This window comes from Molothrus aeneus, chromosome 12 (genome assembly GCF_037042795.1).
Source record: "Molothrus aeneus isolate 106 chromosome 12, BPBGC_Maene_1.0, whole genome shotgun sequence".
In the NCBI taxonomy this organism is placed as follows: domain Eukaryota; kingdom Metazoa; phylum Chordata; class Aves; order Passeriformes; family Icteridae; genus Molothrus; species Molothrus aeneus.
Genome location: NC_089657.1, coordinates 15,200,646 through 15,216,780, shown reverse-complemented (window position 1 = coordinate 15,216,780; position 16,135 = coordinate 15,200,646). Strand labels below are relative to the sequence as shown.

The 16,135-nt window shown below is 56.4% G+C and overlaps 1 protein-coding gene across 1 annotated transcript in view; it reads right to left on the bottom strand.

The window, feature by feature from the left end:
* Positions 1–451: 451 nt before the first annotated feature.
* LOC136561684 (stabilin-1-like) overlaps positions 452–16,135 on the bottom strand; it is a 36,572-nt gene continuing 20,888 nt past the window's right edge. Inside the window, exons 30-60 of the mRNA XM_066558111.1 lie at positions 15,696–15,791; positions 14,686–14,731; positions 13,979–14,058; positions 13,767–13,892; positions 13,216–13,289; positions 12,802–12,876; positions 12,100–12,219; positions 11,112–11,159; positions 10,906–10,989; positions 10,141–10,287; positions 9,892–10,026; positions 9,257–9,316; positions 8,980–9,156; positions 8,411–8,497; positions 7,799–7,945; positions 7,564–7,629; positions 6,854–7,082; positions 6,076–6,225; positions 5,430–5,534; positions 4,870–4,977; positions 4,522–4,715; positions 3,775–3,919; positions 3,236–3,369; positions 2,753–2,918; positions 2,481–2,587; positions 2,146–2,265; positions 1,619–1,771; positions 1,379–1,498; positions 1,038–1,178; positions 644–814; positions 452–566 (exon numbers count right to left, since the gene is read on the bottom strand). Of these exons, the coding sequence (XP_066414208.1) occupies positions 516–566; positions 644–814; positions 1,038–1,178; positions 1,379–1,498; positions 1,619–1,771; positions 2,146–2,265; positions 2,481–2,587; positions 2,753–2,918; positions 3,236–3,369; positions 3,775–3,919; positions 4,522–4,715; positions 4,870–4,977; positions 5,430–5,534; positions 6,076–6,225; positions 6,854–7,082; positions 7,564–7,629; positions 7,799–7,945; positions 8,411–8,497; positions 8,980–9,156; positions 9,257–9,316; positions 9,892–10,026; positions 10,141–10,287; positions 10,906–10,989; positions 11,112–11,159; positions 12,100–12,219; positions 12,802–12,876; positions 13,216–13,289; positions 13,767–13,892; positions 13,979–14,058; positions 14,686–14,731; positions 15,696–15,791 (3,662 nt within the window). The 3' untranslated portion in view covers positions 452–515. The remainder of the gene's footprint in view (positions 567–643; positions 815–1,037; positions 1,179–1,378; positions 1,499–1,618; positions 1,772–2,145; positions 2,266–2,480; positions 2,588–2,752; positions 2,919–3,235; positions 3,370–3,774; positions 3,920–4,521; positions 4,716–4,869; positions 4,978–5,429; positions 5,535–6,075; positions 6,226–6,853; positions 7,083–7,563; positions 7,630–7,798; positions 7,946–8,410; positions 8,498–8,979; positions 9,157–9,256; positions 9,317–9,891; positions 10,027–10,140; positions 10,288–10,905; positions 10,990–11,111; positions 11,160–12,099; positions 12,220–12,801; positions 12,877–13,215; positions 13,290–13,766; positions 13,893–13,978; positions 14,059–14,685; positions 14,732–15,695; positions 15,792–16,135) is intronic.

Below are 16,135 nucleotides of genomic sequence, written 5' to 3'. Positions count from 1 at the left end.
GACTAACCCGCTTCTCTGCCTGCCCTGGGGGCGCGACCGAGGGCAGCCTGGGCTGAAGAGCGAGGCTGGTCGGAGGGCGATCAGCACGGAGCAGTGCTGCCCTTACAGCGGCAGTGCTGGCCGGGGACACCCGGAAAGGTGAAAGGTGTGTCCCAGAGGCTGTTCGGGGTGGTGACGGACGAGACTCGCACCTGACCACGGGGCAGGGGAGCGAGGCCCGGCGGGCCCCGGGGGATGCTGCACGTGAGCACGGAGGGGCCGTCCCTGGGAGCGGCTGAACTGGGCTGTGGTTGCTGGACCTTGGGCAGGCACCACCTTGTACAGGGCCGTGACAGGCGTGGGCGGGGGCACGAGGGGCTGGAGCTCCCACCTGCTGGGGGCGGCCGGTAGCGGCGGGGCGGGCGGTGGGAGGCCGGGGCCGGGGCGGCGAGGCAGGCGCGGGCACAGCCGGTGGCGCTGAGCTGTTTATTTCCCCGCGGTGCGGTGCGGTGCGGTCGGGTCGGGGCCGCGCGGGGTCACTGCGGGAACCCGCGGGGGTCGGTGCCGGTGTCCGCCAGGGGCGGGTCCTGCGGGGCAGAGAGCGCGGCGTGAGCGCGGGGCGGGGCGGGGCGGAGGGAGCGGGGCGGGGCGGGGCGTGGCTCACGTGCAGCGGTTCGTAGTCGGGGGCGTGGCCGCCGTACAGCGGGTTGGGAATGGCCACGAGCGGCCGCTGCGGGCGGGGCCTGGCGGTGCGCGGGCCCGCGCGGTCCGGCCGGGGCCGCGCCGCCGCCTCCTCCTCCTCCTCCTCGTGCTCCTCGTCCCCGCGGAGATCGGCCTGCAGCGGGAGCGCCGGGTGGGCGGTGCTGCGGCACCGGGCCCGGAAAGCCCCGCCCACCCCTGCCCGTTGTCGCCCACGGGCTCCCCCTGGCGGCCCGCCCTCTCGCACGCAGCCACCCGCACCGGGACCCTGCACCCCGCACCGGCCCCGGCCGATCCGCCCGACCCCCGGCTCCATCCACCGCCCTCGGCCCCCGTCCCGCTCCCCAGCTCGCCCGTACCTGATAGTACCCGAACTGCCCCTGCTGCCGCCGCCTCCTCACGTAGTAGTAGGCGGCGCCGGCACCGGCAAGCAGCACCAGCGCGAAGCACAACGCTGACAACGTCCCCGTGGCCACGGAGCCCGGCCCCGCACCGTTCACCTGTGCCAAAACAGCGGCCCCCTGACGGCGCTGCCCCGGCACAGCGATGACACCGCCCCTGCTGCTGCTCCGCAGTGATGCTGTGGGCAGCCCTCCCAAAAAGAGCCGTACCAGGAGCAGAGGACAAGGCCAGCTCTTGGGATGACTCTGTCACATCATCCCCAGGCCTGATGCCAGCCCTGTTCGTGCCCCGGGCTCACCTGGCCAAGGTGAACAAGGGGCGGTGGGATCCTCAGCGGCTCTGCTATCACGTGAATGATGCCATTGAAAGCTACGATGTCCCACTCCACAATCATCGTGTCATTGATCCCCTTGGCGTCCTACAGCACAGGACACAGATGATGTCACCTGCCCAGAAAGGCTCCCCATCATTCCCTGTCTCAAAAGAGATGTGGTGAAAACTTGTGGCATTTTTTGCCCTCTGCCAAGGCTAAACCTACTGAGTGCTTTGTACTGTTGCTTGCTGGGAGCTCTGATACATGCAGGTCATATCCTGACTGGGATGGGATGATGGTGCCCGTTGTGAGGTTGAAGCTGAAGAGGATGACGTTGCTGGATGACACGTGGAGCATCAGTTCTTCTCCTGTCAGTGTCTGAATAAGCACCAGTGCACAGGGGTGAGAAATGGATGAGCTGGTCTTTCCCTTTCCCTGCTACTGTGCAGCCCCCCAGCCAAGCCCAGGCTCTCTCATGGCCACAGACAGCTCCATTCACAGATAGCACAGAACTGTGCAGAGCAGAGGGGATTTGCCACCCTTAGGATTGTCAAAGCTCAGCTGGAGAAGGCTCTGAGCATCCTGACCTAAATGGCTTTTCTGAGGGAATGGTTGGACTGGAGGCCTCCAATCCACTGATCCTCTCTGACCCACATTCCTCCTCCATCCCCAGACTATTTCACACTGTCATGCCAGCTTTGGTGACACCTGCTCTCCTCTGGGGCTCTGATAGTTCAACCCTGCTTGCTTACCTCATTATCTGCAAAGCCAGAATTCAGAGGGGCAAAGAGAGTTTTGGGAGCAGAGACATCAGACAAATACATGAAAAAATCCAGTCCTTCTTCTGTGTCATTGGCAAAATTGAGCAACATCTGGAAGAGATGGGAGATCTTCCCCATCAGCACACTGCTGGTAACACAATGCCATCCCCTTCCCCAGCCCAGAAACCTCCCCAGCCATGGAAAGAAGCCCCCTCTGTGTCTGTAGCCTTTACCTTGCAGACAGCCCAAACCCCAACTCCTCCCTGTCCTAGCTGGTCCCTCCCTCTGCCTGGCTGCTCCTGCAGCACCAGGAGAGCCTTGCTTACGGAATAGAAGGTGGAGAAGCGGTCCTGGTCTGCAAGCACATCGGGCAGTTTCCCACTGCACCAGTACCCATCTCCCACAAACCCATCACGGCAGCTGCAGGTCACATCTGCAAAGAACACCAGGCTCTGATGGGATCACCAGTGCTGGCTGCACCAAGCACCTTTTGATTTCTGATACCCTCATCATGTTCCCTCTGGACATGGCCATGGGGAGAGGAGGTGTGCACAGGACTGGCACAGGACTGTCCCCAGGGAAGTGCTGGCACCCTCACCCTTCTCCCGGTAGCAGAACGCATCCCAGGTCTCGCTCAGGTTGCTTCGGGAGCCGTAGTCCACAATGCCCACACGGCTGGACCCACAGCTGGGGTTGGGGTAGGCTGTGGGGTATCCAGCTGTGCCATTGTCCAGCCAACCCACCAAGCACAGATGGAATCCCATCTAGAAGAGAAAAACCAATGATTAGATTAAAAATAGCTCTGTCCCAGATTTTCTGCCCCAATGAACATTCTTAGTGTGCCTCATCCACCATACCCCAACACCCAAAGTGTTGGGCACAGTCACAAGTCCCATCCCAGTGTGCCTGCCAAGACCCACCAGCCCTCCTGTTTCATGGATATAGATGGAGCAACAGGGCCTGGCTGAGGGGCTGAGAGGTCACCCACCCACATGTCACCCACCCACTGGGCTGGCCCAGGCTCTGGGAGATGCATGGCCTGTCCCAGCCCCACAGGGGACAGACCCACCCCTGTCCTGACCTGCTGCGCTGCTCCCAGCTGCTGGAATGTGGCCAGGGAAGCGCCTTCTGCAGCACAGGCTGCCTGAGCCTGCTCGTAGGTGAAGTCATACTTTTTTCGGGGTGACTGCAGGTGAAACACACCCATGGTCTTATCTGCAAAATACCAAAGCCCAGGAACATCAGTACAGGACACACCGAGCCACCTCCCTGGGCAGCCATGTGTGTGACCGTGGGCAGCACTGCCAAGGAGGGTGGGATGTGGACAGGGCACAAGTGAGGGAGAGGCTTCCTCTGAGCTTCTCGTCCCCCACACGGGAGCCACTGCCACCAGAGGCCACGTCACATGGAGCAGACAAGGATGGCTCACCCTCCCCATATGACATGTAGGGAAAAGGAAAATGTGAAAACCTTGCCAAGCTACAGAGATGAGCCCCTGTCCCCTTGGCCATCCCACCCTGCAGCTCTCCTGAGGGGAGCTCCAGGCCAAAGGTGGAGGATGAGGGAATGTGGCCTCTCCATGGAACAGCATCCCTGGCCAGCAGGGCTGAGCACACTCACCATGGAAGTGCAGGTCAGTGCAGATGGCCTCGCGGTGGCACTGCCCATTGGCGTCCAGGCACCGGTCCGTGGGGGGCACCACCTCCTCCAGGCACTGGATCCCATCTCCGACATAGCCCTGCTTGCACTCGCAGCGCCGCTCATTCTGCAGCACAAGGGAAGGGTGGCATTGTGTGAATGAAAACACACTGGGGATCCTTGCATCCCTGTGAGGATGGGGATGAGCCTTCAGAATGCCTCTATATGCTGTGACAGAGCTGTGACAGGCCACATGGCCTTGTCCTACCCCCACACCCAGGCAATGTCACATCGAGTCCTTGGCACGTGCTGTTTGTTTGAGCTGAGCTTTGAGGTACATGGCTCCTGACTCTTGCACTACACCATGCTCCCAATCCTATCTTCTAGCCTGTGGTGATCAGCTTTGGTTCTTCTGCAGAAATGGCCAGCATTGTCCTTGTAGGACCATTCAGGAGCCCCCAAACCAGCCCAGGAATGACACAACTGACACAGCTCTTGCTCCTTAGACAGAGAAGTGGGGGAAAACAGCCTCAGCCCCAGAACTGTCACAGCAGCACAGCCCCTGCCTGCTGGTAAGCACCTGCAGGATGAGCGCAGCACCTGAGGGCACCGGAGAGGAGGGGCAGGGGTCTGCGGGAGGGGGGCACTGTCACAGGGCTGTCCCCGGGCACCCAGCTGGGCGGCTCTCCCAGGCACACGGATGTCCCCGGCCCTCGGGGCCGCGCTCACCGGGCCGGTGCTGATGCAGCGGGCGTGCTCGCTGCAGTCCCCATTCCTGCCGTCGGCACAGCGGTCGATGGGCTCGCAGATGTAGCCGTCCCCTCGGTAGCCGGGGCTGCAGGCGCAGGACACGTTCACGCCCGATTGTGAGCACTGTGCGTGCCTGGCACAGCCCCCGTTGTCCTGGCTGCACATGTCGATCACTGCGGAGGGAAGCCTGGGTTAACTAAACCATCTCATGAGGTGTCCTGGGGGGCAGCCTGGCTGTCCTGCCAGTTGTCACGCCAACGTGGCCATCGGCAGACGGTCACCTGCTGTCCTGCCCCCGTGTCCGCCCCCGCTGCAGCCCAGCCGTACCTGAGCAGGTTCTCCCGTCCCCCTCGTAGTGCAGGTCGCACTCGCAGAGGTTCCCGGCGCGGCAGGCGGCCTGGGCGTGGCACGGCGGAGAGCAGGTGGGTGTCACCACTGAAACCAGAACACACCCGGCTCACAGTGACCGCAGGACTGTGACACGGGCACGGCTGCCACCACCAGCCTCTGCCCCAGGCCACCCACCCCACACTCCCACCTCTGTCCCTCCCTCCGTCCTCTTCTACAGGTGCCTTGCCCAAACACAGAGGTTTGTTACTCCATCGAACACACCTCTTCTTCACCTCAGCCTTGAGCCCTGCCTGGAACACCTCTGAGCTCAGGGACTTGCTCATGATCCAGCAGAGCTTTTCTCCTCACCACCCAACCCCTTGTGAAATTAAACAGCATGTGGCAGATCTCGGGATGAGCCTCACAACTGAGAGCTCCTTTTTGGAGATCTTTCTGAACAGCTGCTTGAACTACCCAGCTCCTGGGAAAGCAGCCATGTGGCAGCAGGTCCCAGGGAACAGCAGGTGGGTCCCAGGGAATGGCTGAGCACCCCTCACCCAGTCTGGTTTCACAGCGCTCCCCAGTCCAGCCCTCGGCACAGAAGCAGAAGCCGTCGCCGTGCAGGCCTCCATTGCACACACCATTCTCAGTACAGTTGCACTCTGTGAGGAATGGACAAACACAGCATTTATGCCTTGGTGGAAGGGCCCTGGGACAGCCACGTGGCAGAAATGTGGCATTGTGGACAGGTGTGAAGGTGGGCACAGGAGCCCCACACATCCCTTCCTGCCAGTCCTGGCCCCCTGTCACACATGCCCTCCACAGAGGAAGAGAAGCCTCTGCACCCACACTACCCCATCAGTCCTCTCCCCTGGGCATTTCTGGAATGTGTTTCTCACTCTGAAACTTTTCTTGAGAACCCGTGAGGCCTGGTTTGGGATGGGAGGATGAAGAATTCTCTTTTCCCTCTCTTTGCTTTTGTCTCACATGGCACAGGTCCCTGCTGAGCATGTCCTCTTTCTTAACGGGGTTCATCACAACTTCTGCATCCCCCAGCTCACAGCACATAGAAATAGTTTCTCCCAAACCGGGGCTCTCAGCTGTGCTCAACAAACGAGGAGGGCTCTGACGCTGTGCCCTTATCAGCCGTGTGCTGCGAGGGGCTGAGGCCAGCGCCGCCCCCGCCCCGCCCAGCCGCGGTACCTCGGCATTCCGGGCCGTATCTGCCGGGCGCGCAGAGCTCGCAGCCCGTCCCGATGAACTCCTGGCTGCAGTTGCAGACCCCTGAGCCGCCGATTTTGTCATCGCAGGTCCCACGGTTGTTGCACGGCGCCTCCAATCCTCCTGGGCACGCTGCAAATGGGGCACCTTAGTGAGGCTCTGGTGACAAAGGGACGCTGTGCTGGAGGGTCCCTTTGCCCCCTCCCCTCAGACCCCGCACACCCGGTGCCCTGAGCTGCTGCTCACGGGGTGCTCGGACCGCAGACAGCTCAGCAGTCTGGGCACTGAGTGCTGGGGACATTTCATGACAGGAAACCTTAGAAATGGGGGCAAGAGGGGCAAATTTGACACAGCTTCCAGCCTGGGAAGAAGCCCTGCTGTGGTCCGCTGGGTCTGTGCTCTCCTGCCCCACACTAACAGCAGACTCACCCAAGGATGTGAAAGCTGCCCATGGCACAGAGGGCAGACGCCAGGGATTGGCATTGCCAACATCTAGAGGTGAGTGATATGTCTGACAGCTACCCCCAGCAGGCCTGTGCCCAGGGCTCTTCGCAGAGACAGGATATTCTCCAAGGAAGGGAACTTCTTGTCATAATCTCAGGGTATTGCTCCCTGCGCCCTCTACAGGCTGGGGCTCCCCGCCTGGGGTTTTGCCCACCCTTCTCCGGGGAAGCACGCTCATGGATGTCGGGTGTGCTGAACCAGCAATGTCACCTTCCCGCAGGGGACAGGGCCGGGCGGGACAGGGTGTGGCTCTTACCCCGACAGTCCCGGCCATAGTGGTTGGCACAGCACTGCGGGACCCAGAGGCTGGACACGCAGCTCCTCCTGCAGCCTCTCCTGAGAGGCCCCCTGGAAGAGAAGTGTCTCCTGAAGGGGTCCCACGGGGAGTGCGGGGGCCAGGCCGGCCGCAGGAGGGAGTTGTGGTGGAACAGGAAGGTGTTCCTCAGCAGGTGGTTTCCATAATAGTAGCAGCGCCTGGTTTCCCCCTGTGAGGAAACAGGCAGAACACAGAGATTGCCACACTGGTCACTGATAACTCACCCTGACTTTTCTTGTGCCACTCATTCAGTTTTATGGCAAGCAACAGAGGCTTCCTAACATATGCAGGGGCTGGTGACAATGGAGCCCCAGAGGAACCTCAGGGTTGTGCCAGAAGCCAGCAGTGAGAATGGGGTACAGCCACTGCCTCCCAAGGCTGCTCACCATGGGATCCCTGAGCCACTCCCAGGCTGAGCTTTTTTGCTGTAAAGCACCCAGAGCCACCCACACAGGACTGACCCAGCAAAGACCACTGGGCCCCATATTTTTCAGCCCAACTCCTGCATGACTTGGGGCAAGGCATGGACCATGTGACTGAGCCAAGGGCTTGCCACACACAGGTGAGCCTTCATTATGCTGCTAAAACATGAGGGGCACGTGGGGGTTGTCACCTCTGGGCCTCCCTGGTGACAAAGCTGTGAGCTTTACCCGTTGAACGGAGCCAGCAGGGCAGGGTGGCTCGAAGCCACAGAGTCCACAGCTCTCTGCAGATCCCTGTGGAGGGGAGAAAGAGACCTCACAACAATTCAATCCATGCTGCTGCCTCTCTTGACTGCTCAGAGCTTTGCCAAGGGAGGGCAGCAAGCCCTCCAGAGGTCCCTGTTCCCAGGCACAGGCTGCATGGGTGGCCCAGATCCTCATTCAGCCCATCCCAGGTGCTCACCGGCAGCTCAGTCAGGGTGAACTCGTCACACCGAGATCCCAGATCTGGTGGCTCCAACAATCTATCAATGCCATAAGCAATGCCCCCATTGAACTCCATGTGCCTCTGGATGATGGTGGCGTCACCGTTCCCCACCAGAATCTCCCCCTAACAGAGGAAGAAAGCAACTTGTGATTCTGGTACATCCTACATCCTGGCTGCACCACCCAGAAGTGGCTCAGTTTGGGCTGCCATGGCTTCTTAATCACTCCAAGAACTGCAAAATCTCTGTGCACGTGTCCTTGACCATCCTTCCCATTTAACACTTTTCACAGCCACCTCTCCTAAGGATGGCCTCTGTCCATGCAGCAAGTGCTCTCTGGAGGTTGTGGCACCATGCAGCCAGGTCATTGTGACATTCATGTGCAGGTACCAGATCCCTGTGCACTCCCCTGCCAGCTGGACATGCCTTGTGCCTCTCTACAGCCCAGCTGTAGCCAGGGAATGGGCTGTCCCAGCCTGCAAGCACCCCAGCTCTCTGTCCACTCCCTGCCAGAAGCACCAGATGCCCCATGGCCATTCCCAGGGACACTTGCTCCATGGGAAGCCAAGCCTGGATTCACCAACACTCACCACGTGGGCTTTGCTGCAGCTGAGTGAGATGGTGGAGCCGTGCATGGTCCGTATGGTTTCAACCTGGGGCACGTTACCAGCAACAATCTAAGAGAGGAAAAGAAGAACATGAAGGAGAGACTGGCAGAACTGGGAGTTCATTTTAAGACATAGTGAGGGCAGGGGTCAGTGGTCAGCCTCAGAGGGGTGTGATGTGGCAGTCCCTGAAGCTGGTGTGGGTGGCACAGCACAGCTGTGCTGGGTTAGTCCCAGATTCCTGCACAGTGAGAGGCCAGTGTGAAAAAGCAGGGCCTGGCTTTGCTCAGCTGGGCTCTCCCCTCGCTCATAGCCCTGTACACAAGAGCCTGTTTGTGAGCCTTGCAGCTCCCCAGGAGCTGATGACAGAAGGTTTCAGCTCAGCCACCAGAGGTTCACCATGATGCTGTAGGTGCCTCAAACAACTTTGGGTCTTCTCAAGACAATGGGTGGCACTGTGTGCTCTATGGCAGCAGAGTATTTGGCAAGGTCACTCTGACACAGCCACAGCGGCACCTGGTGTGGCCCTGGCAGCTGTGTGCTGTCCCGTTTACCTTGGTGTCCCTGATGATGTGTGCTTTGAGGTAGGAGGCCAGCACGTCGCGGTGCTCCCTGCGGTACAGGAACTTCTGCCGGCTCTCCGGGAGGGCGCTGAAGGCGGTGTCCGTGGGCCAGAGCAGCGTGAGGGGTCTGTGCACGGGGTTAGCGAGCAGCGGCAGCAGCTCCGCGTCCTGCCCGACAGCACAGCGACACCAGGGGGGAGCCCCGAGCCCACCGTGACCGTGCCCCGGCACGCAGCACCTCCCCGGGGCGGCAGGGGCAGCGGCTCACCTGCAGCAGCTTGCTGTAAATGCTGTACCCAAAGGCCTCGGCCACCTCCGTGATGTTCTGCTGCACAGGAGGAAAGCAAACAACTGACACCAAGGCTTCCCCATAAACACAAATTTATCTCTGTCACCATCGTGCTGATGGTTTGGCCTGGAAAGGGCTGGCATTCAGCAGCCACCACCTTTCTGATTCATCCTGGATAGACACTGCTATGGCAGGAGCTGGGATGAATTCCAGCACTCTGTTGTGCACAGTAAATGTGTTACATTCTGTAAAATGCAGGCTCTCTAAGCCCCTAATGCTTGCTTAAGGAGTCACAGAGAGACATTGGCAAACTCATGCTGCAACCTGCTCTGTGCTGAAAAAGGAGTGTCATGGTTGGCATGGGACAAGATCCTCCTGCCTACATCCAGAACTGTTGTTCCCTCATGATGGAAAAGGCTCCTTATGTTCCAAATATCCCACAAATGCTGTCACCTTCACAAGCCAAATCTGTGGCCTCAGACAACCCCTGGGCAGGCAGGGACAGGGAGGAAGAGCAGCCCAGGCAGCTTTGGGCTGAGGCAGCTCTGCTGGGAGACAGATCCTGTCCCTGAGCTCAGCACAGCCCTGAGAGCAGGGCACAGCTCCAGCCTTACCTGTGAGAGCTTTGAGATGTTCTGGCCCAGCAGGTCACTGGGAATGAGGATCTTGTTGATGAAGTGGATGACCCCATTCACACCCACGATGTCACTGGTGAGCACTGTGGCTTCCTCGTTGAGAGTGATGCTATTCTGAGAGAGAGGGGACCTGCTGAGGCCTGCACAGCCAGCACCTGCCACAGCCACAGCGCCTTCACACGACAGGAAAAGTGACATCCTGACAAATGGGACTGCAAAGGGAAGTACCTCGTTCACTGTGATCTTTATTTTGTGGCCAGATAAAGATGTAAGGGACTCCTGGCCTTCCAGGTCACTGGAGAGCAGCTTCTGGCAGCCCACCATGTGGTAGCGAAGCAGGTCCCGGAGGAGGCCTCTGCTCTTCCACTCCTCAAACTGCAGACAGAAAACAGAGTGAGGTCACACCAGGGCACTTTGCCTTGCACACAGGGCCCCCCGCCCCAATGAGGGAGACCTGGACTGCCTGAGTTCCCTCTGACTCATCCCTGAAGGGAAGATGGTCCCCCCAAAACACACTGAAGACACAAAACCATTTGACAGCTTTGGGAAATTTCAACCAGCTTGACTAGTCAGTGATGGGGTCAGGATATTCTATTACACTGACACCAAAAAGCTGCCATTCTATTATTCCTGAGAAGGAGTAAGGGGTCTGTCACAGATGATGGGAGCCTTGTTGTTACCAGCCCCATGGGCACCAAAGCCACCACACACCACTGATCTGGCACAGTGCCTCTGAGGCCCACAAGATGTCATCTCCAACAAGAGATGATAGTCATATCTCCTTACAAGAGGAGATATGTCCAGGTTGTCTCCTCAGTGAGATGCCTCCAAACTTCTGCTTTTACACTGATGGAGAACAGTGGATGGATGCCTTTACCTCTCCATGGTGCAGCCCCTTGGCTTTGGTTCACTGAGCAGAGCAGTCCTAGGGGGGACATTGCCACAACTGGAGCTGTCAAACACCCAACAGAGTTGGCATGGGAGGGCACTTACCACTGTGGTGTTTCCTATGAAATCTGTCTGTGGGACGAAGATAGTGAAAGGCCCTGCCCCACTGAGCTCTTTGATGCTTTCTGCCTGTGTTAGAAGAGCATTAATGGGAAGGGGAGCAGAAAACATTGTTCCAGTTAGCAAGATCCTTTGCAGAAAGCCCTAGGTGGGATTTACTACACAGAGACAAGGACAAAGCTGTCACCAACCTGTATCATCCTAAAGAACATGGATGCATCTGGAATCCTTCCGAGCTCCTTAAACAAAGGGAATCAGCTGGTGTTAGCAGGGTCCCTTCCACTGGTTCCTCCCCAGCCAGCACAGTGACCTGCTCCTTCCACTCTGGGTCACTCTCCCACCCCAAGAGACGCCAGTTCTCCTGGCACACCACAGTGATCTTCCCTCCCTCCCTCCCTCACCAGCTCTGCAGGCACAGATGCCATGGGTGCTGCAGTGAGCTCTGCCTGCGCCATTCACAAGTGCTGCAGGATGGAGTGGCCAGAAGATAAAAGCTGGCTGGACCTGCAGCACCTCTCATGGGTAACTGCCCTGTGCTCGTGGGACACCTCGAGTGCTTCACAAAATCTCTGCTTTAATCGCACTGTGCTGCCACTGCCAGTTCTGGGATGCTGTCCAGAGGGCAGACATACCCTAGAAGGCAAAGGACTTCTCCTCACCACACTGACTTTCAGTAAGAGCAGAGGCACACACTCTTTTCTCACAGCTCTGCTGTGGGCACTGCTTTGTTTGGCACTGCCTGAAAAGGTCACCAGCTTGCCCAAGGACAGCCATTGTACTGGCAACAGAACTGGACACAGACTGCTGGCCACCAGGCTGGGTCCCAAGTCCTGGTATGGCCACAGGGGACACCTGCCCTCATCCCACTGGGCAGAAGTGAGTTGTCTTGGGAAAAAACAAGATTACTCCCATTTGTTTATGACATGAAGCAATCAGTCCCCTGGAGGTATGGCCAATGTTGCTGACAGCAGTAGAGTGTTTCTTCCCTTTGGAACAAAGTCACTTTGCCATGTCCCATAGCTGGCACACCAAACACACCTATGATTTATGGAGAGTTTGCTCAAAGCACCTGTCTCCTCTCCCACACCACACACGTGTCAATGTGACACCAAGATCTGAGAGGAGGGAGTGGTTTTGCTGCAGGGCAGGGGACACAGAAGGTGCAGCACAGGCTCTCACCTGATGCATTTTGCCACGGCAGGTGAAGCCATCTCCAATGCTGTGCCAGGAGCAGGAGCAGTTCCGAGTGCCAGGGCCTGTGTACTTGCACAGCCCAAAGGGGCTGCAGCCTCCATTGTTCTGGCAGGGAAAGCAAAAGGCTGCTTGGAGGGGCTTCTCCCACCACCTGAACTGCTGCTTATGTGTGGGAACTGCAAACTCCATACAGCCCAGTGAAAGGAAACCATCCCCCCTTCTCTGTTTAGTGCCTTAGAATAAATCTCACCCAAATTCTCAAGGGCTTCCCAGCATCAAATCCTCCCATGAAATAAGATTTTTACACCTCACTTTGGAACACAGGGTCCACAACAAAGCCCCTGATTCAGAGGGACAGTTTCAATGGCAGTGATGCCCTTGAGCCCAGAACACTCTGATGCTTTTGAGCACATCCCGCACAAAATGGACACAAAGGAAAAAGCCCACATGCCTCCAACCCTATGTCCCTCTTTCCACCCTGAGGGAGTGCTGGGTGACAGACACAACTGCAAGTGACTGCAGGAGGCAATGGAGGCCAAACACACGAGGATATCCTTCAGTATGTGGAAAAGCAAGACTTCAGCTCCAACCAACCAGCTAATGCTGTTCCTGCTGTTAACTCCTGGGAGAAGGGAACAGTCCCAGGCTGTGGCCTTCACCTCTGGAAGCAGCCAAATGCTGACATACCTGTTCACACAGGTTGATGGGGTTGCAGTGGCTCACACCATCCCCACTGTAACCAGGCAGGCAGTTGCAGGCGACCTGGAGGGAGAACAGAGCCTTGGGCTCAAACTTGGAGCAAATAAAGGAAACACACAAGGGCTGCCCTGGACAGAAGGCATGTGGTGTAGCAACCATTGCTGCCTCCATGGATAACCAAGCTTGTGTCCACAACAAATATAACCCAAGACTGCCTTCAGCCTCTGGCCAGCAAAGCCATTTGCTCTCATGGAAACAGCAATGTTTTCATGATCTTCCAAGGAACCTTCTCTGCATGGAAGGGAGAAAGCACAAAGCACTGCAATGGACGGAAGTGTCTCTAGTGACAGCTGTGACAGCTTCCATGATAACGTTGCCCTGACATCCACCCCACACACTCACCTTCTTTGGGCCTGTTTTGATGCACTCTGCGTGGGTATGGCAGCCCCCATTGCTTTCCAGACAGAGATCAATTTCTGCAGCAAAACAATAAGGCCAAGTTATTGCTGAGGGCTGCTCAAGGCAGCTAGGAACTGGTGATCCAAGGAGATTTTGGGAAAGCAACAGGGAGAACTTTTCCAGCTTGGAGAACACTTTCCTGGGAAAGTGTCTTGTGATAGAATCGGAATAGGGTACAACTACAAAGTTACTCCTGACACATGTGGGTCTCTGAGCTGTGACAAATCTGCCCACAGAAAATTCCAAGCCTGTCTGGGTGCACTTTAAAGAATATGAGAGGACTGGACTGCCCCTAGCTCCATCTTCACCCAGAGCACCACTGTGGGAGACTGCCCTTACCTCTGTCCCTGGGCCTTTCCATGACATGCATAAGAGCAAGAAACCTTGCAGGAATCTCTTTGTCTGAGATGAAAACACTGGTGTTTTAGTCTGAAATTCCCCTCGGTATTGATGCTGCTCCTCTGCTACCCCCAAAACACACCCTGAGTCCTCACCCATGCAGAGTGTCCCGTCCCCAGCATAGCCTTCCTTGCAAGCACAGGTTCTCTCTCCTGGGGACACTTTGGTGCACACAGCATGCATGGAGCAGCCACCGTGGTCAATAGTGCAGGGATCTATTTCTGTGACCAAAAACAAGAGGAGCTTGAGTGATCTTTCCTCTGGCAGCTTCCTACCATTTATTTCACCTTGTGTTTGCTGGACACACCTGTGCAGTGGGTCCCATTCCCTGTGTATCCAGCAGAGCAGAAGCAGGTCGGTTGGGAATCTGTGGAGCTGTTGAGGCAGCTGAAACAAGACAGGGATAAGCAATCACTGACAACACCTCCTGATTTGCTCAGCTGGGGGGAAGCACTGTTCAAATCTAGCACATGCAAGAGACCACAATGACCACAGGAGGCACACTCCAGGTATTCCTTTACAGGTCCAAACACTCCAGTCACGCTGGCCAGGACCTGGTGTCCAGCCCAGGCCCCCCAGAGTGCACTCTCACCACACCCATGGGCCTCTGCAAGATGCAAGGGGGATGGCAGGGTCCCTGCCTAAAACAGGAATGTGGATAATGGACGGAGAAGGGAACATGGGGGAGTCATTCCAGCCCTGTTTCATTCCTTGGCTGGTTGACTTGCTCCACAAATAAGGCCAGCCTGGGAATACCTTGGAATCTCTCTGCTTTCTGCCATCCACACATGCTGAAGGAACTTAGAATGGATTTATGCCTGGACAGACAAAATCCTTGGGGAGACTACATGTGGCTCAGGTCCAAAGAGAGTTCCCAGAAAGGAACTGACAATTGTGCATCTTTGATGAGTAGGCACCTTCTGCCAGCCCTCTGCCAAGCCCTAAGCCAGAACCACCTCTGTGTAAAACTCACACAAACACAAATGGATGACTCAGCCTCTCTCCTGCACTTACTTGGCCATTTGATGGCAAGTGTTATTGCATAAGTCAATCTTGATTCCTGCAAGAGAAAATACAAATAGGACTTGGAATTTTCAGCTGGGGCCATTTCTGCCATCTAGAGAAAAGGAGCCTGCAAACCAGGAGTGATGCTAACTCTCTTGTCCTATGTGGCAGCAGGAAAATTTAATGGGATTTATGTTTTTGCACTTTGCAAGGGAGTGTAATGTGATATTCTCTGTCTGCATTAATTGATTTTATTTGACCTGATTTTAGTTGTGTGGCCTCTGCACTGGTCAGAACGAAACAAGGACTGAAACCTTGTTAACCCAGAACACAGATCCATTTGGTTTTGGCCCTTTTGAAGCAAAAGATGAACTGCTTTCATGCTTGACATTTACACTAGATAGGACAGCTCTGCTTGATTTCTATTTCTAAATTCACAATAAAATCAACCTTTATGTGTAAACCTTTAAAATCTCAAGGTATTCATAAGCTCAGGTTTCTCCTCACTCAAATCAAAATCCCAAATCCATCTTCAACATGTTATTTTGATACACAATGACAGATTTATTGAAGACTGCACACCACAGCCTGAGTTCACCTGAGTGACTCAATCTGTGAGCAGAAAAAGCAGCTCAGCAAACACACTGGGGCCTTTTGAAAATTCAAATCTAGCCCTAACACCTTCTTAGGAAAGCAACAGGAGTCATGACCAACCCAATGTGGCTGGAAGCTCCCATTTCTCTCCTAGAACTAGGGCCTGTTTTTGAGGTGTCTCTAACCTCAGTGGAGGTAGAAACAGGGATGGGCTTTTCTTGGTTTACCAAAATAAATGGTTGGGGAAGTCACAGCAAATGCAGCTTGTGTGCAGGAATGAGACAGCAGAGACTGAAAAGGTTTTGGGGGAATGCAGAGTACATGTGACTCTGTGGTCAGAGCAGACAGAGCTGCTCTGAAAACTTGATAGGATGCCTCAGATTTCTCTGCCACTGGTACATCAGGGGCCCTTCACACTCACGTACTTTCCTGGCAGGTGGGGCCTGTCCATCCTGGGAAGCACTCGCAGCTCCCGTCCCCTCGCAGTCCATCGTTACAAATGCCATTGTCACAGGCACATTCTGCAGGGAAAATACAAACACCGCTGTCAAACCAAACCAGCAAGGGCTCACCAGCAGAGCTTTGCTGCCATTTCGTTGTCTGCCCTGTTACTAATCCAACACATCAAACTGCCATCAAGAGTATCAAAAGAAAAAGTCACAGGAGTATCAGCTCTTGATCCCTCACTGCCAGGCCAAAAAGCCCAGGAAGAGATCACCTGCCTGTGCTTGCTGTAGTTTGGGTGGCAGCAGGAAGAGCAGCACAGCACAGCACAGCACATGCTTGGTTTGAGGATGCAAAATGGGACCATTCCTCTGGCTGGCCACAAGTGCTCGCTCCTGCTGCTTCTCTCTCAGAGACCTGG